This window comes from Mesoplodon densirostris, chromosome 3 (genome assembly GCF_025265405.1).
Source record: "Mesoplodon densirostris isolate mMesDen1 chromosome 3, mMesDen1 primary haplotype, whole genome shotgun sequence".
Classification (NCBI taxonomy): domain Eukaryota; kingdom Metazoa; phylum Chordata; class Mammalia; order Artiodactyla; family Ziphiidae; genus Mesoplodon; species Mesoplodon densirostris.
Genome location: NC_082663.1, coordinates 29,432,262 through 29,452,847, shown reverse-complemented (window position 1 = coordinate 29,452,847; position 20,586 = coordinate 29,432,262). Strand labels below are relative to the sequence as shown.

Sequence of the window (20,586 nt, the reverse complement as noted above, 5' to 3'; positions counted from 1 at the left end):
GCCTTCCACCTCACTCTGTCCTTTGAACTCTGTTTTCATGGTCCTGTGACAGGAACCTGTGGCTGCCTACTGTTCAGATCCTTCCTCAAGGAATAAGAAATTATCCGCTCTAGAGGAACAGAGGAGGATGGGAGCGAGGAAGTCAGACAAGGAGAGGAGGGGAAAAGGACTGCCACCTGCCCTGAGCGAGACCTTCCCCTGGCCAACCACTGTGGCCTGTGCAGCGCCAGGACTCCTGGGCCTCTAGAGCACGAGGGCCCCAAGCTGTGCACATATGCCTTGATGACCTGCACGGGGGCTGAATGCAGGATGACTGGCCCGAGCATGGAGGTTTGGTCAGCGATACTCAGGCGAATGGGGCACAGTCTTGTCTGCAGTCTTGTTCTCAGGCAAGTGCCAAGGATTACTGACCCTGGGCAAAATAAGAACCTCAGCAGGATAAGGGGAACAAAAACTGGGTCCACGTGACTCCTTTCTGCTTCGGGCCATGTTGCTGCAATGTCTAAGCACACTGTCTAGCATTCTCCCTCCAATGCCGTCCTCTGTAAACTTGTGTGTGTAGGTGTAAATCACAGATACATCTGACTCATGGCGTCCATCACGGGAAAGGGGGTTTTATCTGATAGATGAAAAGCCATCCTCACCACCAGCATTAAGTAATTAGAAAACAACAAGCAACTCCGACTTACTTACCTTTTAGCTTCACTTTTGGGGTCATCACACAGTTCCACAGTCTCTGTAACACCGACATTTTCTTGGGGACTATCTTCCAATTCTTTGGTACTGTCTTGATTTAGGCTGTTATCTTCTGGATCAACCTTTACTGCTTCTCCAGTTCCATTTTCATTGAAATTATCATCATAATTCTAGGTAAGAAAACATGTGTGCCATTACAAAATAAACACTATAATACTACTGGCTTTTTATGTTATGTTGCCAAATAGCTACAATAAACAATGGTAATGTGCTGTACACTCTGGTAGGAGGATATCTTCAGGAAATAAAAAGGAGAGGCAGACAATAACTTAAGAACATGAATGCCCATTACAGAAATATTAAATTAGGGAAAATTGGAAACAATCCAAATATTCAATAAGTGAATGGTTGACTATATGAAGGAAAATTATAGAGCTCTTAAAAATCATGTTTCCAGGGCCTCCCTGGTGGCGCAGTGGTTGAGAGTCCGCCTGCCGATGCAGGGGATACGGGTTCGTGCCCCGGTCTGGGAGGATCCCATGTGCCGCGGAGCGGCTGGGCCCGTGAGCCATGGCCGCTGGGCCTGCGCGTCCGGAGCCTGTGCTCCGCAACGGGAGAGGCCACGGCAGTGAGAGGCCCACATACCGCAAAAAGAAAAAAAAAAAAAAAAATCATGTTTCCAGGGGCTTCCCTGGTGGCGCAGTGGTTGAGAGTCTGCCTGCCGATGCAGGGGACACGGGTTCGAGCCCTGGTCTGGGAGGATCCCACATGCCGCAGAGCAACTGGGCCCGTGAGCCACAATTACTGAGCCTGCGCGTCTGAAGCCTGTGCTCCGCAACGGGAGAGGCCGCGATAGGGAGAGGCCCACGCACCGCGATGAAGAGTGGACCCCCGCTTGCCACAACTAGAGAAAGCCCTCGCACAGAAACAAAGACCCAATAAATTAATTTAAAAAAAATCATGTTTCCAAAGATATTGATTCAATTATGTGAAAAAATAGAACATATTAGCAAAAATGGTAGAGAGAAAATTATATATAACCTCTGATTACAACTCAATTCAACATTAAGTAATATTTATAGGCAGAATTAGGGATGATATTTATACTCTTCTGTATTTTCCAAATGATCTGCAATGAGCAACTATTTTACAATCAAGAAAAAAAGAAAACAACAACAAACAGGCATGATAAGAGAAAAAACACCTGACTAACATATCTCCGCTAAGTACAACCGGTTTGTTTTTGTCTCAGGTAACATTTTGCCATGTCTGCTTTCTCCCTCTCTTCTTCCCATGTTCCTTCTCTCTGCACCCACCCTCCAACTATGAAAGCAAGCTGCAGGTACATCTCATGTATCTCCTAAGAACAGAAACACTCTCCTACATATCCACAATTCCCTCTTCACACTCAAGAATTTAACACTGACATTATCTGTTACACAATCCATATTCACATTCCAGTAATGTCCTTTTTTGTAACCCCTGGATTACAGTAGATATAGTCCAGGACCAATGTTGCATTTAGTTGTCATATCTCTTTAATCACCTTTATTCCAGAAAAGTACCCCCCCTCCATTTTTTGGTCTTTCATGATATTGACAATTTGATGGCTGTTTTGTAGCATGTCCCATAGTTTGACTTTAATTATTTCCTCGTGATTAGATTCAGGTTAAACATTTCTAGCAGGAATATTATAAAGATAATTCTGTGTCCTCAATACATTATATCAGGAAGCAAAATGTCAGTTCCCATTTTTCAGTGATTAAAGTTTCATCGTTTGATTAAGATGGTATTGCCAGATTTTTCTACCGTTAGGCACCTTTTTCTTTTTTTAATATGTGCAGAGTGTTACTTTGAGATTGTGTCAATATCCTGTTCCCTAATAACTACTTACCCAATGGATCTGGCATCTACTGATGATTCTTATGTGAACCATTTATTACACTGGTGGATACAGAACAGTGCTTTTTCTGCTTCTATTAGTCCTGCCATTTGCATTTGTGTTAATTCATGTTCTTGGAATGAAGCATTCCCATCTGCTTCCTTTCTCCAACTCTCTCTTTTTTTAGGCTCAATATAGATACACGACTTTTTTTTTTTTAAATAAAATCAATGTCTAAAAATCTATGACCACTATTCTTCTTGATGACTCAAATTTTCCCATATTCGGCAAGCCCTTAGGCTGACTCCTGGGTACTTCTGACTTACCCCGTCAATTTCTGAATACCCCTTATATTTCTAGCATAGATAAATAATGCAGGCTTACCTTGTATTTTCCCTGTCTCAGCCCTAGAATCAGCCATTTCTCCAAGGACCAAGCCCTGACTCCTTTTACCGGGGAAGGGGATTTAGAAACAAAGATGTGTGAACTACATATGCTCGTTGCTCCTGGGTATCACTGCTTCGGGGCCCTCAGTATATACTGCTCATGCATGTATTATTTATTTTTTTACATCATGAGCTCATACTGATACCCCCAATTCCAGTCCAGCATGAGTGTTCTTCCTCTCTCTTTCCCTCAATGGATACCTGTATTTCCCTTCTCCCACAAGAGAATCTGGGTCCCAACAACATTAGTATATTTGCTCTATCCTACAATACACATAAAATAGTTTCAGAAATACCACACCAATACCACCAAAATATCCCCTAAGTAAAGCTCAAGATTTCTTCTTTTAGAGTTAATTCTGTCTTTAGAGCATGTCCCAAGGATGGTGTTCAGAGTACCGCATTCAAAACTTTCTTGCGTTAATTCTTCCTTGCTGTCACCAAGGGGGGTTTGTTTGTTTACATTCAATTTCAGTTTTGGGGGTTTTCTTTTACAATCCTTGCCGGCTTATGCAAATCTTTTTGACAATACAGAAAACTCCCAATCTGAAGTTTCATGAGTCTCAGTATCTGCTGCTTCCTGCTCTTTTATCTACCCGAACGTGTCTCCACACTACCTTCCCCTTCAAAAAGAGCTTAGAAAATATCCAGGGAAAGTGCTGCATAAAACTTGATCTGAATTGGGGCTTTCTCCCTGATATAATTAGAAACCATAAACAGGAGGTATCATCAAGGAATACATATAGCTTTGGAGGGAAAAAATGGGCTGGTAAACAGAAGCATTTTCCTTGGTAAGAGAATACAAATACATGTGCTTATTGTTGCAATCTTTAGGACCTATCAGGTATAAGTCCCTCTCCATTCTATTTTGTCTTTACTCCAGTGGTTCTGACACACAAGAAGAGAGAAAGTGTTCTAAACTAATGACTACAGAGTCTTTGGGTGGAAGATGATATGAGTCATTTTATAAAAGGAACATATAATTTGCTATGTGGTTTTGTAACTGAGGCAAAAAGTTCCAAGTCACAATTTTAATAGTGATTAACTCATGTGTCATGTATCATTTTGGAATATGAAAGACAAAATTATCAAACGTATTATAGCCATTTGGATAAATAAGCCAAACCTAAAGATTTATGAAAAATTATTAGTGTGTTACCTAAGTTTTCTTAAAAACATTTCCAATTTTTAAAAAGAGCTACACTTAACATTTAATACTTAATATAAGCAAATACAATTAGACTATATTAAAATAGCACAGAAATCAATTCCATTCCCTGGAGAACCACCAAATATCCTTAGTAAAATGGCAAGTTCATTTTGTTTTTATAGATTCAAAAACTCCACAAGACTGTGTTATACATATAACACAATACCCTTTCATTTAATAATAATTCTTAAGATAAGAGATTAAGTTTGGACCCCCCAGTGTGAAATATTTAAACTTGAAAAAATATTTTTTTTCAAGAGTCACAATCATTACAAGTTTCTAAGCAAATGTTCCTTTTTTTTTAATGAAGTATAGTTAATTTACAATGTTGTATTAGTTTCAGGTGTTCAGTAAAGTGGTTCAGTTATACATATATATATATTATTTTTCAGATTCTTTTCCATTTACGTTATTACAAGATATTGAATATAGTTCCCTGTGCTATACAGTAGGTCCCTGTTGGCTATCTGTTTTATATATAGTACTGTGTACATGTTAATCCCAAACTCCTAATTTGCCTCACCACCCCCACCACTATCCCCTTTGGTAACCATAAGTTTGTTCTCTATGTCTGTGACTCTATTTCTGTTTTGTAAGTAAGTTCATTTGTATTATTTCTTTTGATTCCACAAATAGGTGATATTTTATAATATTTGTCTTTGACTTACTTCACTTAATATGGTAATCTCTAGGTCCATTCATGTTGCTGCAAATGGCATTATTTCACTCCTTTTTATGGCTGAGTAATATTTCATTGTGTATATATACTGCACCTTCTTTATCCATTCATCTGTTGACGGACAATTAGGCTGCTTCCATGTCTTGGCTATTGTAAACAGTGCTTCTATGAACATTGCGGTGTATGTATCTTTTCAAATTAGAGTTTTCTCCAGATCCATGCCCAGGAGTGGGTAAGCAAATGTTCCCTTTCCAAAATTTCATGTACATTATTACAATGATCAACCCCCAGATTTTCATATATTTCTGAGTTGAACTGTTATACTGATTTAAAAATCTTGGCATCACATGTGTCCAAATATTTTTTTAATATGGTCCCCTCAGCTTATCTGTATTATGGGAATTCCACATGCAAAATTTTTAAACACACAGACAACAATAACTAGGTAAATTGACCGCATATATATGAAGAGGTAAAGCACTGAAAAACCAAAATATTTTCAACTCCTTTTAATCTGTTTTATAATCAACATGAAATTAGGGAGCAACAGTCCCTCTCCTCAATACAGATTATACTGAATAAACAAGAGCACTCCAACTTTACATCTGATATTAAATGTTAATAAAACTTTTTCAACATACCTGTGCTGGTTTCTGTTTCTTTTTCTTCTGTTTTTTAGAAAGCCTAAGAACAAACATAAATCAAAACGTCAAATACTTGACTAAGTGGAAAGAAAAAATACTGAAATACTAGTGATACAAATAGAAATGATATTAAAACATATTTAATATCATAAAGCATTAAAAGAAAAATATCCACATTCTATCATTTTAGAAAAATGTAACAGTGGTTCAATTGATAGTAGTTAGCATATCAATTACCCAGTTATAAAACCGCTTTTAATAGTCAAAATATAGTCTATAAAAATTATATCTGACATCATGTCTTTAACCATTTCAATACTATAAAGTTCTCTTAACTAGAAGAAACGCAGAAAATATTAGCATAACAGCATAACTTCTTTGAGATAAAACAGCATTTAAATGCAATCTCTAATGTGCTAAGTAGGTGTAGTGACATTTTTAGAAGTACTTTTGTTTTGGTGCATCCTCCATTTCTTCTTCAGAATTGGCATTCAGGCTGTTTTCATCAGTTTGAGGTCCTGAAAAATTTGCTTCCTCCTCCTCCAACTGTTGTTTTAACAAGGCAACCATTTCCCGATGCTTCTTTGATTTTTCATGATTCCTCATGCTGAAAGAACAAGCTGGTATGAGTGACTGCAGCGGGATTAATTCACAAGAGTAGTTTACCTCCTTTTGCTTTTTTCAAGAGGGGTCTCCCTTCTCACTGCCACTACCCTAAGTGTAAACTAAGACACATCTCTACCCTTCTGTGTGAAACTCCATAAGCAATGTCTAGTTCAGTGCCCCCATGGGCAACTAAATAACACTTCACAAAATAGAACTGACTACACTTAAGCTATGAGAGTTATACAAACTAAAAAGTAGAAAACTTGTGTCACCATTTTATCTCCTCCTGTTCAGAGCTGGATTTTTCTAGTTGGGGTTGCCTACTTTTCATTCCCACTAAAATTCTCTCCTTAAGACCGAGGTTCGTTAGAGAAATTGGAACATCTTGTGCCAGAAAGTAAGTGCTCAAAAATATGGCTGGGACATGTCAAAAGGACACAGGAGCCACGCTGAAGGAATTCTCACTAACCACATCTGGGAAATTTGAGCATGAGAAGGGCAACAATGAATTTTAAAACACTGAAATGAAATTCATACTGACAACAGACAGATAAATGTTCTTATGTACAGCAGAAGGTCAAATGATGACTTATGATGTAGGAGCACTGGCACCGGAAAAGCCTCATTTTGAGATGATTATAGTGAAGATTGGTACAAGCTGAAATCATCAGTGGGTGCTAAATCTAGGACGGAAACTTTGATGAAGAGAAAGATATCTGCATGGCTTTAAAGTGTCTCCCCACATACTAAACATGCTGCAAGGGAAAAAATACTAACTATACAGTGGAAAAACAAGACAACACCTTGACTGGATGATCAAAATGATCACCACCAATGAGGGGCAGACAGACTTCTGTCCTTCCAGATAGAAACCCCGAGAGCAACACATGTTTACACAGTACTCCAGCTAGGAATGCACAACCTGAATCTAATCATGAGGAAATGGACACACCCAAATGAGAAATATTCTATTTTTAAAAAACATTTTAAAGGTCAGTTCTCTTCCAAAATGTCAATGGCACAGAAACGGGAACTGGTCCAGATTAAATGAGACTAAATAAATAAATGCAATACATGATCCTAGACGAGATCCTGTATTGAAGTTGGGAAAATGCTACATAGGACATTAATACAGGATCAACTGACAAAAGCGAAATATAGGCAGTAAATGGAATAAAAGTACTACATCAACGTTATAAATTTCCTGAAGTTGATGGCTGTGATTATGTAAAAGAACGTCCTTATTCTTAAGGAATATATATATACTGAAGTGTTCAGAGGTAAAGGAGACTATGTATGTAACTTACTCTCAGGTTATTCAGAAAAAAACCTTGTCTGTGTGTGTGGAGAGAGAACGAGCACGTGCAAATGGGGCAAAATGTGAGCAACAGGTGAATCGGGCGCTCTACAGTCTATTCACGCAACTTGTCGGTAAGTTGGACGTCCTTTCCAAATACAAAAATTATTTTTAAAGCCTCCTTCATCGTTGCTTTTGTTTCCTTGCTTGTTTCTGCCCGCCTTGCGCCACTCCTCTGGCTATGCTATCCCTCTTCCCTGGGGTTACACAGTGATACCACTTAGGACTCCCAAGCTCCATTTCCATCCTTTGCCTCCTCCTTCTTTACTGCACGTGTTTTGCTTCTTTTCCCCTTGCTAACTCTACTCTCATTTCTTCCCACATTCTAGCCGGCCCCTCCCCGCCTGCCTTATGATAGTATCCTTTTTAATACTTCTCTCTTCGTGACTGTTCCCCTAAGATAAAGTCCTTCGACTTCAGCAACTATACTATAGGCAGGACACATCTGAAGTTCTCGGGCTGGCGGCAACGGTCTGCACGGGAGCGTGACAGCTGGAAGTGAGTTTGCACCAACCGTGGAGAAAGATGACTAGCCTCAGTTTAGCCCCCATGCCTGTGTGACTCTGCCTTCCTCACCAAAGCAAGCAACGTTTCTTTCTGGAGACAGCGTACCCGTTTAAAAAGCAGCTATTACACAGGAACATCACATGAATGAGAATCAGTACAACAGGCTTAACTGCTGGTACAAATCCTTCTTCCTCCCCTGCTGGGAAGATATCCCCCAAGATGACAGGTGAGGGCCAGTGACCAACTGCTACGAGCATTTTTTTTAGGACTTTCAAAGTGCTACACTTCACCTCAAAAGAGGAGGTGAGTTCAAAGGTATTAAACTTACGCCTTTTCCGTCTTGAAAGATTTGTCACATGCTGGGCAATAAAGGCTATCATAAAGTTCTGCATCCTCAGCCTCGTCACTATCTTTACCTATGAGAGGGAAGCCTACAGTAAGAATCCTGTTTGATTAGAACATCAATCTAAAACATGTTAACAAGTAACATCTCTTCAGTAAGTATCTAGAGTTGCACACATATCAGAAACTAAAATTTGTTGCGTCCTCACCAAGAAAAAACAATGTTACCGGGATTTGAGTTGGCCTTTTAAAAGCAGCACTGAATTATAAGGGAAGGCTTCCAAACAGATCACTTTACCTTTCAAGTTCTTTTCATCAGCCTACTTAGAAGAAAATTCAAAAAATTCTGAGTCCTAGGTGTGAGCTAAGTTCAGAAAATCAAATGTCACTTTCACAGTTCTACAACAAAGCAGTTTTTTCAACAAAGGTGTTTTAGTTTACCTCTTGAGCAAGATTTGGTGTGAACACATGTATAATTGTAATCTACCCTTCAATGCTTAAATAAGCTTAGTTTACGACATTCCATCATTATTAGAAAGATAGGTCATAAAATAGCATATTACATGTAAAGTTTAACATTATCTTTACAGACTTTTATAAACTTGAAGCTTTATTACAATGGAATAATTATTATCAATATAGACCACAAAATCTAAGCTCAGTTGAAAGTCTTTGCACAATCCCATATTCTATCTTTATAAGAAATAAACAAGTAAACTGATTGCCATTTTGGATTTACTATGGGATCGATAAAGAACCCAAGGTATCTCTTCTATATTCTACATTTTTTTTAATAATAAGTAAAGGTAATATGATTCTGAAGGACATTCTCACCGAAATCATAAATGATCAAAATACCTCCAATGTTTCGTATAAGATACTTTCTAATTATGTGTACACTTTCAAATAGTTTGATTATTCAAATAGTTAATAAAGAATGCTGGATTTGAAGTCAAAATCTGGATCTAAGAATGTTCTCATATGTTCTCAGACATATGCCAGAGCTTCTCAGTAACAAAGAGATAACGATATGAGCAAAACCTACATATAACGGCCACAGTGTGAGGATCAAGCAAGATCTTATATGTGAAAGCACCTTATAAACTGTAAAACTCTACATAATTATGCCACCTCACATTTACACAGTGCTTCACAACTATCAAGGTACTTTCACACATACTACTTGCAATTCATTAAGAAAACATTTCATTTCCTAATCATGTGGAATAAATAAAAGTCTGTCATTTTATCATTTGAGCTATTAGTCTGAAAACCAACATTTGTAAGTAAGGTAAAATTAAGTAAACTATGTTTAGATCATTTACTTTTATTTCTCATGGAACAGCCAGAGACAGTGGAGAAAGTCAGGTATATCAATCACTATTCTCAACAATGCCCAATCCTCTCCTTTTAAGGTAGTCACATGCCTGTGCTCTAATGATAGAGAAAGAGAAAAGACACATTTCAGGACACCAAGAGAAGCCCCTCTACAAGTCAGAAATGAGACAATTTATATATACCAGATAAAGAGTCCTGCACAGTATCGGCTCTTCTGGAAAGAGTTACTATTAAAACTTGACCTACTGCTTAACTGCATTTTTTAAAAATAACCAGCTACACCTGACAATATGCCCACTTCTCAATATATTTATGCAGCCAAATGGTTCAAAACATGGTCAGAAGAGAGTTTGTTAATGAAATTACTGCAATTATACTACTTCCATAGACTACCTTCACTTGGCCATGCCAAATTATTTTTCAATTATCTGCCATATTTAAAAATTGGGAGATGGCACATAAAAATCCAGTTTTCCAACCTCACTTTAAAAACAAACAAACCAAACAAACATGAAACTGGCAACAGTCGGCTGGAAGCCAGGTGTCTCCAGATTTTCATCTGCCCTCCCGTTCGTTGTTGTCTCACACCTGAGCCCTTTACGGACATCTGTGAGCATCCTGAGTGCACAACCCCTGAGCACAAAAGCATTTATTTCCTAGTTTCTTAATGAATGGAGGAAGTTACCATCCTGTCCGTCTTGGGGTTTCTGTTCTTCCGCTTCATCTTCACCTGATCCATCTCCAAACTCCTTTTCATACTGCGCCTCCATCTCCCTGAGCTCCTTCTCCAAATCGGCCACCGTCATCCAGCTCTGCTCTTTGTACTGCTCTGCCAGTCTAGACACACACAGCACAGTCTCTGCATTGGTTTCATTTATTTTGGGGGCTGAAAACCCATCCCCTGGAGAGCTTCTTCCTCCCAAATTGTCCATGCCTACAAACTTAAAACCTGTGCTTGGCTGAAACAGGCAAAGTCACTTAAATCTGTTATCTGTTATGTGGTTGATTTTAATTGCTCCACTAGACAATGGGTTTTGAAAAATATAACTCTTCGCAACTTACTAAAAGTCTTCAGGTGGGGACTTCCCTGGTGGCGCAGTGGTTAACAATCTCCCTGCCAACGCAGGGGACACAGGTTCGAGCCCTGGTCTGGGAAGATCCCACATGCCACGGAGCAACTAAGTCCGTGTGCCACAATTACGTAGCCTGCGCTCTAGAGCCCATGAGCCACAACTACTGGAGCCCACGGGCCTAGAGCCCATGCTCCGCAACAAGAGAAGCCACCGCAATGAGAAGCCCACACACTGCAACGAACAGTAGCCCCCATTCACCGCAACTAGAGAAAGCCCGCGCGCAGCAACGAAGACCCAATGCAGCAAAAAATAAATAAATAAATAAAATTTATTTTTTAAAAAAAAGGCTTCAGGTGGTTTTAAACCGTGTCATGTAAAGTGCTAATTTTTCAAAGATGAGGTGGGTAGAACTTTCAAGAAGTGAATAGTTTTTTAAAGAATGCTATAATGCTCTGGACACAATGCCTTTACAGTGACTCAAAACAACAAAACTTTAAAGGCACTGAGGTGAACTAAATATCTAATAGTATACTGACAGAGTATTGTGTGGTACTTAAAAGCAGGGCACTGGGCTGACTTCTAGGGTCCAATTCCCACCTCTGCAATTTATCAGCTATGTGATCTTGGGCCTCACTTCCTCAAAAGAAAGGATAAAAACCAGAACGTACTTCACAGAATTGTTGCAAGAAAAGCACTTACAACAGGGCCTTGTACGGAATGAGAATTCGATTAACATTAGTTATTATGAAACATTACAAGAGTCTGAAAAGAATCTCAAGTATAAAGGGCCTCTGAAGGAAAACGTCCAACTCAAAAGAAAAATTTTTTCACAGTAGATGAAAAGACATCGTCCAATGCCAGGATGTAAAAGAAAAGGATGAAGGCAGAATGAGGATTAAACCCCCCATGAAAGCACCACGTCAGGTATCCACTGACGCTTCCCATGACCGGCACCTACTTATAGGCAGGGTCCAGCCAGCACCACGTACCTGGCCTGCTTTAGATTCTGCTGCCGCCTCATTGCTTCGGCTTTCCTCGCCTTCTCTGCGTTCTGTTCTTCCACAAGTTTTCGATGAGCCTGCACTCTTCTATCTCTTTTACGGATGAAAGCTACCAGCTGACGGACAAGCTCATTTTTCTCTTTCCTTGCTTTGTCTCGAATCTTTTTGTTCTCTTTTTCCATGGCTCGTTTCTCCCAGTGGTTCGAAGCCTGTCGTGTATCATATTCTTCTTTCCAAGCAAAGTTCTTCTGAGTGCAGAAACTCTGCCAATAAGCGTAGAAAGGATGGACTACCTAGTGACAAAGAAAACAGGTAAAATGCTAGATTTTTATTTGGATTTCCTTTTTAGTAAGGCAGCAAATATTGCTGCTGCAAAACATCTAACCTCCTTTCTTCAAATATACAACTTTACTATTAATCAACAGAGAAGACAGTCCTTTGAAGGCTTTACAAAATAACTCTTCAGAATGAATTTGATGAGTAAATTAATGGAATGGGACCATGATCACTAAATAGTAAAAAGACGGGAGGTGATCAGGAAAAAAAAGAGAGGAAGAGAGTCACAGTAAAAGACCGAGAACTAGAACACTTTTTTTAAAAATAAAGAAATGGGGAAAAGATACATTGACAAATGCTAATTACAAAATGGCAATGAATTTTCTTCTACCGTATCATAGTCACTCTGGGAGTCTCCAAAAGTTGGGAAATCCTCAACATCCTCTTCTAAAGAAGATTCTAGTTCTTCCTTGGCAATCATTTCAAAAACATTACGATACACTGTATAAAAGCCCTAAAAAACAGTAACAGAAACACAAACTCTTAACACTTTTGTAGTTTAATTATAGAATAAGATTTTAAAATGCAACATGAAAAACTTTAATGTTACAGAATTACAGTCCCAAGCTCGGTCACTGCAAGTACATTTAGTTTTCAACTGAAGGTCTTTATATGCTGACAGTTTAAATATGAAGGCTCTGTTTTTCAGTTTCCAAAATGAACATTCTTTCACCTTCTATTGTAGAATAATTTTAAGAATTCTCTTTGCATTTGAGAGTCTTACTTAAGTGCTTGATAAGAAATTATCAGTGAGTTCATTTCTTACCTTTTCATCATCTCCATAACCAGAGTAACAGGTCACAGTGAAATAGTGAAGCAAATCTAAGCTGTCATCTTGATACTCTCCAGCAAGCCCACCTTTAAGCAGAGCCTCTCTATGATTATCATACCTAAACAAAAAAAGTTAGCGCCATCAGTGAAGGCTGAATAAATAAGAATTCAAAAGGATTCCTTACTCTGAAACAGTCAAAATATAATTATTGCACATTTTAACGTGGTCAACCCACAACCAAAAAATCTGAAGAAAAGTATCAACAGGCAAAGACTTAATAATCTTTCACAGAAGTGCTGATTAAAACTATGACTGCAACTCCCAGTACGTTACAGGCAGTATACGGTACTAGCCAATACGAAGAGGGGAATTTAATGAGCCAGTCCATGACTCTCCCAGAAAGGTAGCTGCACTTTCACACGAAAGAGACCTTACTATATAAGACAGTAGTGGACATCATCTGGTCCACAGACTAATTACACATTTGGGATCTGGGAATTTACCAACATTGACCAGAATAAAACTCTTCTAATGTTTATGTAAACAATCTAGGAGCTTCACACACATACAACTACCTCTCACTCTGTAAAGTTAGTTATTACCCTCGTTTGATATAACAGGAAATTGAAGCTCAGCAATATTACATAACATTGTCCACAGTCATAAAGCCAACAAGCAGCAGAGCTAGAATTCAAAACCACGTGTCCTGCACCAGAAGGCCCACGCTCCTCGCCACTGGGCAGTACTGCCTCCAGATGACAGGAGAGTTAATAGGCAGGGCCTTTAAACAAAAAGACAAGGGAGGGGCTTCCCTGGTGGTGCAGTGGTTGAGAGTCCGCCTGTCGATGCAGGGGACACAGGTTCGTGCCCCAGTCCGGGAAGATCCCACATGCCGCGGAGCGGCTGGGCCCGTGAGCCATGGCCGCTGGGCCTGCGCGTCCGGAGCCTGTGCTCCGCAACGGGAGAGGCCACAACAGTGAGACGCCCACGTTACCGCAAAAAAAAAAAAAAAAGACAAGGGAATCCTCGGGACAAGAAAACAACCTAAGATCTAGAGAAGAGCTAGAGCAAACGGAAGGCAGGAAAGAATTTCAAAGTTTCCAAAGGAAGGCAAAAGCATTTCTAAGGCCAGATCTCCAAATTCCTCAGGAGGAGAAAAATTTAGTATTCTCTGATTTTTATATAAAAGATAATTTAATAAGAATTTTCCTCCAGACGCAGCCTCTGAGTCGCCCGCACCTTCTGTTCGGTCAGCGGCGTGAAGGTCTCGCTGAGGCGTCATCCGCGCTGCTCGGCCCATTGTACGCCCGTGCGCTCGCCCGCCCACCCGGCCTGCGGAGCTCCCGCCCGTGTCCCCCGGCTGGTCCGGGGGGGTCCGGGCACCGCCCCGACGGACGGCGTCATGAGGCACCTGCCGTACTTCTGCCGCGGCCGGGTGGTGCGGGGCTTCGGTCGCGGCCCCAAGCACCTGGGCATCCCTACAGCTAACTTCCCTGAACAAGTAGTAGATAATCTTCCGGATGCATCCACGGGCATATATCATGGTTGGGCCAGTGTTGGAAGTGTAGACGTCCATAAGATGGTGGTGAGCATAGGATGGAACCCATATTACAAGAATACAAGAAAGTCCATGGAAGCTCATATCATGCATACTTTCAAAGAGGACTTCTATGGGGAAATTCTCGCTACCTCAGACCAGAAAAGAACTGATTCCTTAGACTCACTTATTTCAGCAATTCAAGGTGATACTGAGGAAGCTAAGAAAGGACTAGATTTACCAGAACATTTGAAACTCGAAGAAGACAATTTCCTCCAGGTTCCTAAAAGCAAAATAATGAATGGCCACTGATGGAAAAGCATCTTATTTATTCATTCACTGTTTTCTAATATTTTACTGCTCATAAGTCTACAGTCTCATCTTGGTTATATTTTAAAAATCAAATATTTTCCTTCAGCTGTGAATTAAACAGTACAGTGTAGTTACCGTATTATGTTCCAGCTGTTCAATTAAACCCATCATGTTACAGTACTGAAAAGGTTCATTTTAAAAATCAAGATTCTTTTTCATGTAATATGTTGATTAAAATGTACCACTAGAAAGGCCGTAAGTGTTTTATAATGGGAATGAAATATATATAAATATGGGTAACAGGCAAGTCACTAGCTTGAGATGAGAACTAGAACTCTCATGGTAAAATTCTAGCATGCATGTACCTGTAGAGCACGCTCTGCTAGTCAGAAGGCTTATAAAGGTAACTATATTAAGCAGAGGTTTGACAGTGTATTACAAACCTAAGGGGAAAAAGCCAGACTTTGTATTTTTGATATTTTGCACGTTTATTTATTAGTACAGACATGAAGACACGTGAAATCTCATTTTAGTCAGTCCTTTCCTTTCAGGGCTCAGATCACTGCACTGGGTCCCATTTGTGTTACAGCTATACCTCCGTTCTCATCGGTCTAGACGCTCTCCCTATTATTTTTTTGTTTCTCTTTTAAAACAGTAAAATGAGTGTTTTTCGAATCTCTAGTTCTCATTTTTGTGTTGTAAAACACTTCTCTCTTTTTAAGAGTGGATATTCTTCAACATTTTTCTTAACCGTTGTTTCCTGTAAACAACTGTGTCAGTTCTTCCATTTAGAATATCCAACTCTACATTTACAAAATGTAGAGTTTCATCTGCGTCTGTATCTGCCATCCCATCCCTTCACTATACGAACAGCGATTAAGCGCGTATCTCTTGCATTTTAGAAAAAACACCCAAACGTTCATCTGTAGGTTTCCTCGAAGTTTAAACGAACACCTAGCATTTCATTTATCTATATCAGTTTCTTAAACAACACAAAGTACTTGTTTCCCCCCCAGGGAAACTATTTAAGAGCCAACTAAACTATGAACTACAAAGTTATTTGTTTTTAATGTGATTATATGTTCCCGAGCAAATGCAAACTGCTGTAGTTGTGTGTGCACAATGTAATTTAAGGCTAAAGAGTGTTATCTAGAATTTTAAAGATAACTCCTTATAAAACCATTTTCCCCTAATCTGCATAAACGAGAGAACTGATTTTAACAAAACTGTTTATATAATATTTAGAAGAACATCTAAAGCTAATGGTGGAGAAGGGGGAAGCAGGAATAAATTCAGTTGGATCGTTTGACTTTTGGGTGTATGAATTTATGGCAAATAATGTAGTATGTGTCTTTTTCATTTCTTCTTTATAGAAATACTTAGAAAATGTAATTTATTGTTAGAAATCCTATACTTGAAAGAAGCCTCAATTATCAGTGGTTCTATGAAGCAAAGTTAAAAACAAACATGGAAAGTGTAAAAAAGATTTGTGTTTGTGTGAGTAGCTTGTGACAGATTGTGTCCTCATTAAGTGTGAAATTTCTTTGATATTGTCACCTTACATTTTGTTAAATAACTATTGCTTTTGAAAAGCCTATAGTGTGTGTTTTAGGAGTTAGTTAATAGTGTCTACATTTTTTTAAGTTTTATATTATTTATATATTATAAGAAATTGCAGTAGGGCCATTTTTGATTAGTCAGTGTTTTCAGGCCTTGAAATAAACCTTGACCAAGTGAAAAAAAAAAAAAGAATTTTCTTTACAGCCTTTCTCTCTTGACAGCTGGCCGTGCTTGTATGCTATCACACAGAAGACTTGCACAGGTGAACTGAACACCCACCTGCTCTGTGGGATCTTGCACAGTTACGTCAGGGCTTTGTAGCAAAAAGTTCACTGAGAATCTGGAAACCCAGAACTTCAAACGTAGAAATTTTTGTTTGGAAATGACATTAAATGATCAGGTCATCATGAGTTAAAAGAATCTGTCATAGATGCAGAAGTTTAACTCAATTTCTTATATAAAGTAGTTCTTGGGAAAATATTACAATGCTTGATGAAAACACTGTATCTGCTTTTTAAGGAAAAGTCAACATTCTTCCTTTTCTGACATCAGTAAATTTGTCAGACATCAAAAAGACCTTATTCCAAGAGAAGGCACTTCATAAGTATCAAAATTATAACTATCTACGATTGCCAAGCTTTGTGTTTCATCATTTATAATATCAGAGTTGGAGTAATCATCTCTAAGGTTCCTTCCTACCAACACACTGCATTTTATATAATGAATAGGTGACTGGTGCTTTAGAAAACACCCCAAACCATTTAACGTATTAAATTTTTTAAAAACCCTCTGTTGACCATTCTTCCCAACAAGATACACAAGGAGGGACAGCGTGATGCTCACCATGCTCTTTCCTGAGGGTCGCTCAGCACATCATACGCTGCTTGGATTAGTTTAAATTGTTCAGCTGCTTCTGCAGCATTATCCAGATTTTTATCTGTTAAAATAAAGGCATAGAAATTCAGTCATCAAAAAAGTAAAGGACAGACTCTAAAAGGGACCTCTTACATCAGAAATGCCATAAATAGATGAGTGTACAAAAACGAAGAAAAACAAATAAGGAAAAACAGAAAACGGATGACAGCTGATAATCAGGATCTGTTATAAGTGTCAACTTGAGTAGAAATTTCATGCTTTTCTCTAAATCTCAGTGCGTCACTGAGCAGCACTCAACCTGGATATCCACAAATAGAAAATGCTGAGTATTACACATTTTATTTCTAGAAGGAGTAAAATACATAAATCAATCATTTATAGAAAGGCTGTTACTATTCAGTGCTAGATTATGTTTAATCCATCTTTACCACCATCCTTAAGGTTTTCTTTCTTACCAGCATATACCAAAATAAATCTTATAAAGTTTAAAAAATATGTGCTAACTAATTACTTTTCCCTTAGTTGTGCTTCCTTAACCGTGGAATTCAGAAAGCATCTTTGCCTCAGGGTGGTAGCCAGCTTCCAAGATGGCCCCCAAGGACCCCCATCTCCTGGCATTCACGCCCTGTGTGGTCCCCTCCCATGTCACCGGGGTTGGTCTCTGTGACCGAAAGCAGGTGGCAGGAGTGGTGACGGTACAGGACATTACTTCCAAGATTAGATCATGAAAGACTGCAGTTTGCATCTTGGGCGCTCGCTCTGTCTTGGATTGCTGGGAGTAGCCAGCTGCCATAGACACTCCAGTGGTCCATGAGAAGCCCACGTGGTGAAGAATGGAGGCCTCCAGCCCACAGCCAACAAGGAACTGAGGCCCGCCATTACTGTGGGGGTGAGCTTGAAAGTGAGTTTTCCCAGACAATGGTGATTCAACCTGGTGAGAAAGTTTGAGCCAAACCACCCAGCGACACCATTCTGATTCTGATCCCCAGAAACTGTGTGAGTCCGTATTATGAAAATATTTGCTAAAAATTTGCTGTTTGTTGTTTTTAAACCCTAAGTTTTCGGTAATTTGTTACACAGCAATAGATAACTAATACACTCAGAAAGCAAAATATTTTGAACCTACTATGGAGTACGTCAATGTTCTTTAAGCTACAACTCAATATTTGCCTCGAAGAAAAAAAATATGACAGAAGTAGTCTTAAAACAAGGCCCTCAAGGGTACCCTACCTCCTCTTTTCAGATACCATTACACAGTCGCAAGTCCTTCAAGCGGCCTTCTGCTCAACAACTGACACGGACAACACTTTCTCAAGTGCAGCAATTTGCCATAGCTCTTTTTACTAAGATGCTTTAACACAAAAAGCTTTAGATATAGAATCATGCTCCCCTGGAATTAAAAAAAAAGTAAGAAACAGAAACAAAAACCACTCCATCTCAGGAGCCTAGCTGTATAAGTAACACAATGCTGGTCTAACTCCCCTTCCACAGAGCAGCCCACGGGTCAGCTCCTAGCCTAGCTCTTCTCTGGACTGAATCTCCCATTTCTTATGCACACTATAATACCCTCTACTTCAAATGCAGTCAAAGACAGTGATCATCAAGGAGCCATTCATTAATCCCTTAACATTCTACTCTAATCACTATGGCTAATTATATTAGCTTTTAGCAACAATATCACAGTAAGTCATACTGAATTTATAGGTGACAAACTTTCAAGTATTTTTCATATTAATTACTGACAAGAGGGACTTCCTTGGTGGCACAGTGGTTAAGACTCCATGCTCCCAATACAGGAAGCTGGGGTTCGATCCCCAGTCAGGACCTAGATCCCACATGCGTGCCGCAACTAAGAGTTTCCTGCCACAACTAAGACCTGATGCAGCTAAATAAATAAATAAATATTTTAAAAAAAAATTCCTGACAAGCCAATATAACTGTATAACAAATATTTTTTTAACTTAAACATAGTACTCAATCCATTCTGTGGGAGATACTAAAGGTTAGATCATCCAACACCTCCCCCTCCTTTCTCTCTTTGCAGCCTTTACTGTGGAGGCTGGATAAGCTAAAAAGTAAGCAAGTATTTTGGCTTATCCAGCCTCCCTTGCTGCTAGGAAGGGTCGTGACACAGTTCTGACCAGTGAGATGAAAGCAGAAGTCTGTTAGTGTATTTTCTTTCCTTCCTCTTTTTGTCTTGTACATGGACATGAGAGCTGGAGCTTCAGCAGCCATCTTGAGACCATGAAGGAAAAGTCAAGAGATTCACAGTGACATTACTTAGCCACTGAAACAATGCCAGCAGGCACCTACCTCCAAAACTCCTTGTGGTGAGAAAAATAAATTCTTAACTTACTAAGCCACTGTGGCTAGGTTTTCCATTATTTCCAATGCATACTATCAAATTCCACCTTGTTGTGGCCCTGCTGCAATTAGATTCTAAACATAGGACACCCAGTATCCTGTTTTGATAATTTTAGATTTAATTCTTTTAGATTTTTATTACTACTCTGTGGCAAATACTACTAGCTGCCTACTCGATATCCATTCCCCTCTTTCTCCTAACAAAACCTGATTTTGATCACAGTGGTAATATACACACTTAAAAAATTCACCTCCCCAGACTTTCTGGGGGTTGTCAGGTGACCCAGTTTTAGCCAATCAGATACAAACACAAATCTACTAAGTGAAGCTCCTAGGAGAAGATTGTTTCTCCTGATGAAAGGGATGGGCCTGGCTGGCACTCACCTTATGCCCTTAACTCATCCCCTGTGTCCTGCCCAAAGCCCAGGTATACTGCCTGCAGGCAGATTATGAGGCCTGAGGCAGAGACTGCTAGTTCATCCCCCTCTTCCGGTAACAACTGAATCCTGATTTTATGGGGGCACCTGATCCCCCAAATAAAGACTCCATTTCCAGTCTCCCTTGAAGCTTGGCATGACCATGTGACTAAGCTCCGGTCAATAAAATCTATAAAAGTATTCTATGGTGGCTTTTAAGACTTCCTTGAAAGGCAACCAGCACACACACTGTCCCTGCTTTAATCTTTCCTCCTCCACACTGCTGCCTGGGATCCCCTGCTGCCGTTTCAGATGGTGAGTGAGGCCTCATCTGACAGCTGCTGAGCACAGTCCAAGGACCTCATGGAGGAGACCTGCTACACTGGGGCTCACCTGCCTCTCTCTGCACCTCCACATGAGTAATGAACTTCTTTGAGGCTTAATTGCTTACACTTGATGCAAGGACTCAAGTCTTATGGTCAGGATGATGGACCAGGTCTTCGGTGGCTTCATCAAGCAGCTGGGGCTACCAAGATGGGCCACCTCTGGATTTCTTGCTACATGAAGAAAATAAAATGACTATTTGTTTTGACCACAATTGCCAGTTTCCTGTCACGTGCAGCTGAACAAAA

The 20,586-nt window shown here is 39.6% G+C and overlaps 2 protein-coding genes across 2 annotated transcripts in view; one reads left to right on the top strand and one right to left on the bottom strand.

Annotated features, from left to right (window-relative positions):
* DNAJC21 (DnaJ heat shock protein family (Hsp40) member C21) overlaps positions 1–20,586 on the bottom strand; it is a 28,330-nt gene that overhangs the window by 3,424 nt on the left and 4,320 nt on the right. The window contains exons 2-10 of the mRNA XM_060091622.1: positions 17,142–17,235; positions 12,884–13,007; positions 12,449–12,571; positions 11,770–12,074; positions 10,393–10,544; positions 8,356–8,443; positions 6,006–6,164; positions 5,555–5,597; positions 694–866 (exon numbers count right to left, since the gene is read on the bottom strand). Of these exons, the coding sequence (XP_059947605.1) occupies positions 694–866; positions 5,555–5,597; positions 6,006–6,164; positions 8,356–8,443; positions 10,393–10,544; positions 11,770–12,074; positions 12,449–12,571; positions 12,884–13,007; positions 17,142–17,235 (1,261 nt within the window). The remainder of the gene's footprint in view (positions 1–693; positions 867–5,554; positions 5,598–6,005; positions 6,165–8,355; positions 8,444–10,392; positions 10,545–11,769; positions 12,075–12,448; positions 12,572–12,883; positions 13,008–17,141; positions 17,236–20,586) is intronic.
* On the top strand, positions 14,209–14,738 carry LOC132485147 (riboflavin kinase-like). The gene has a single exon (XM_060091621.1). The coding sequence runs from the start codon at positions 14,292–14,294 to the stop codon at positions 14,736–14,738; it is 447 nt and encodes a 148-aa protein (XP_059947604.1). The 5' UTR covers positions 14,209–14,291.

What these genes read in the sequence shown, in the direction of transcription:
- LOC132485147 (XM_060091621.1), top strand. Translation starts at nt 14,292, where the DNA reads ATGAGGCACCTGCCGTACTTCTGCCGCGGCCGGGTGGTGCGGGGCTTC.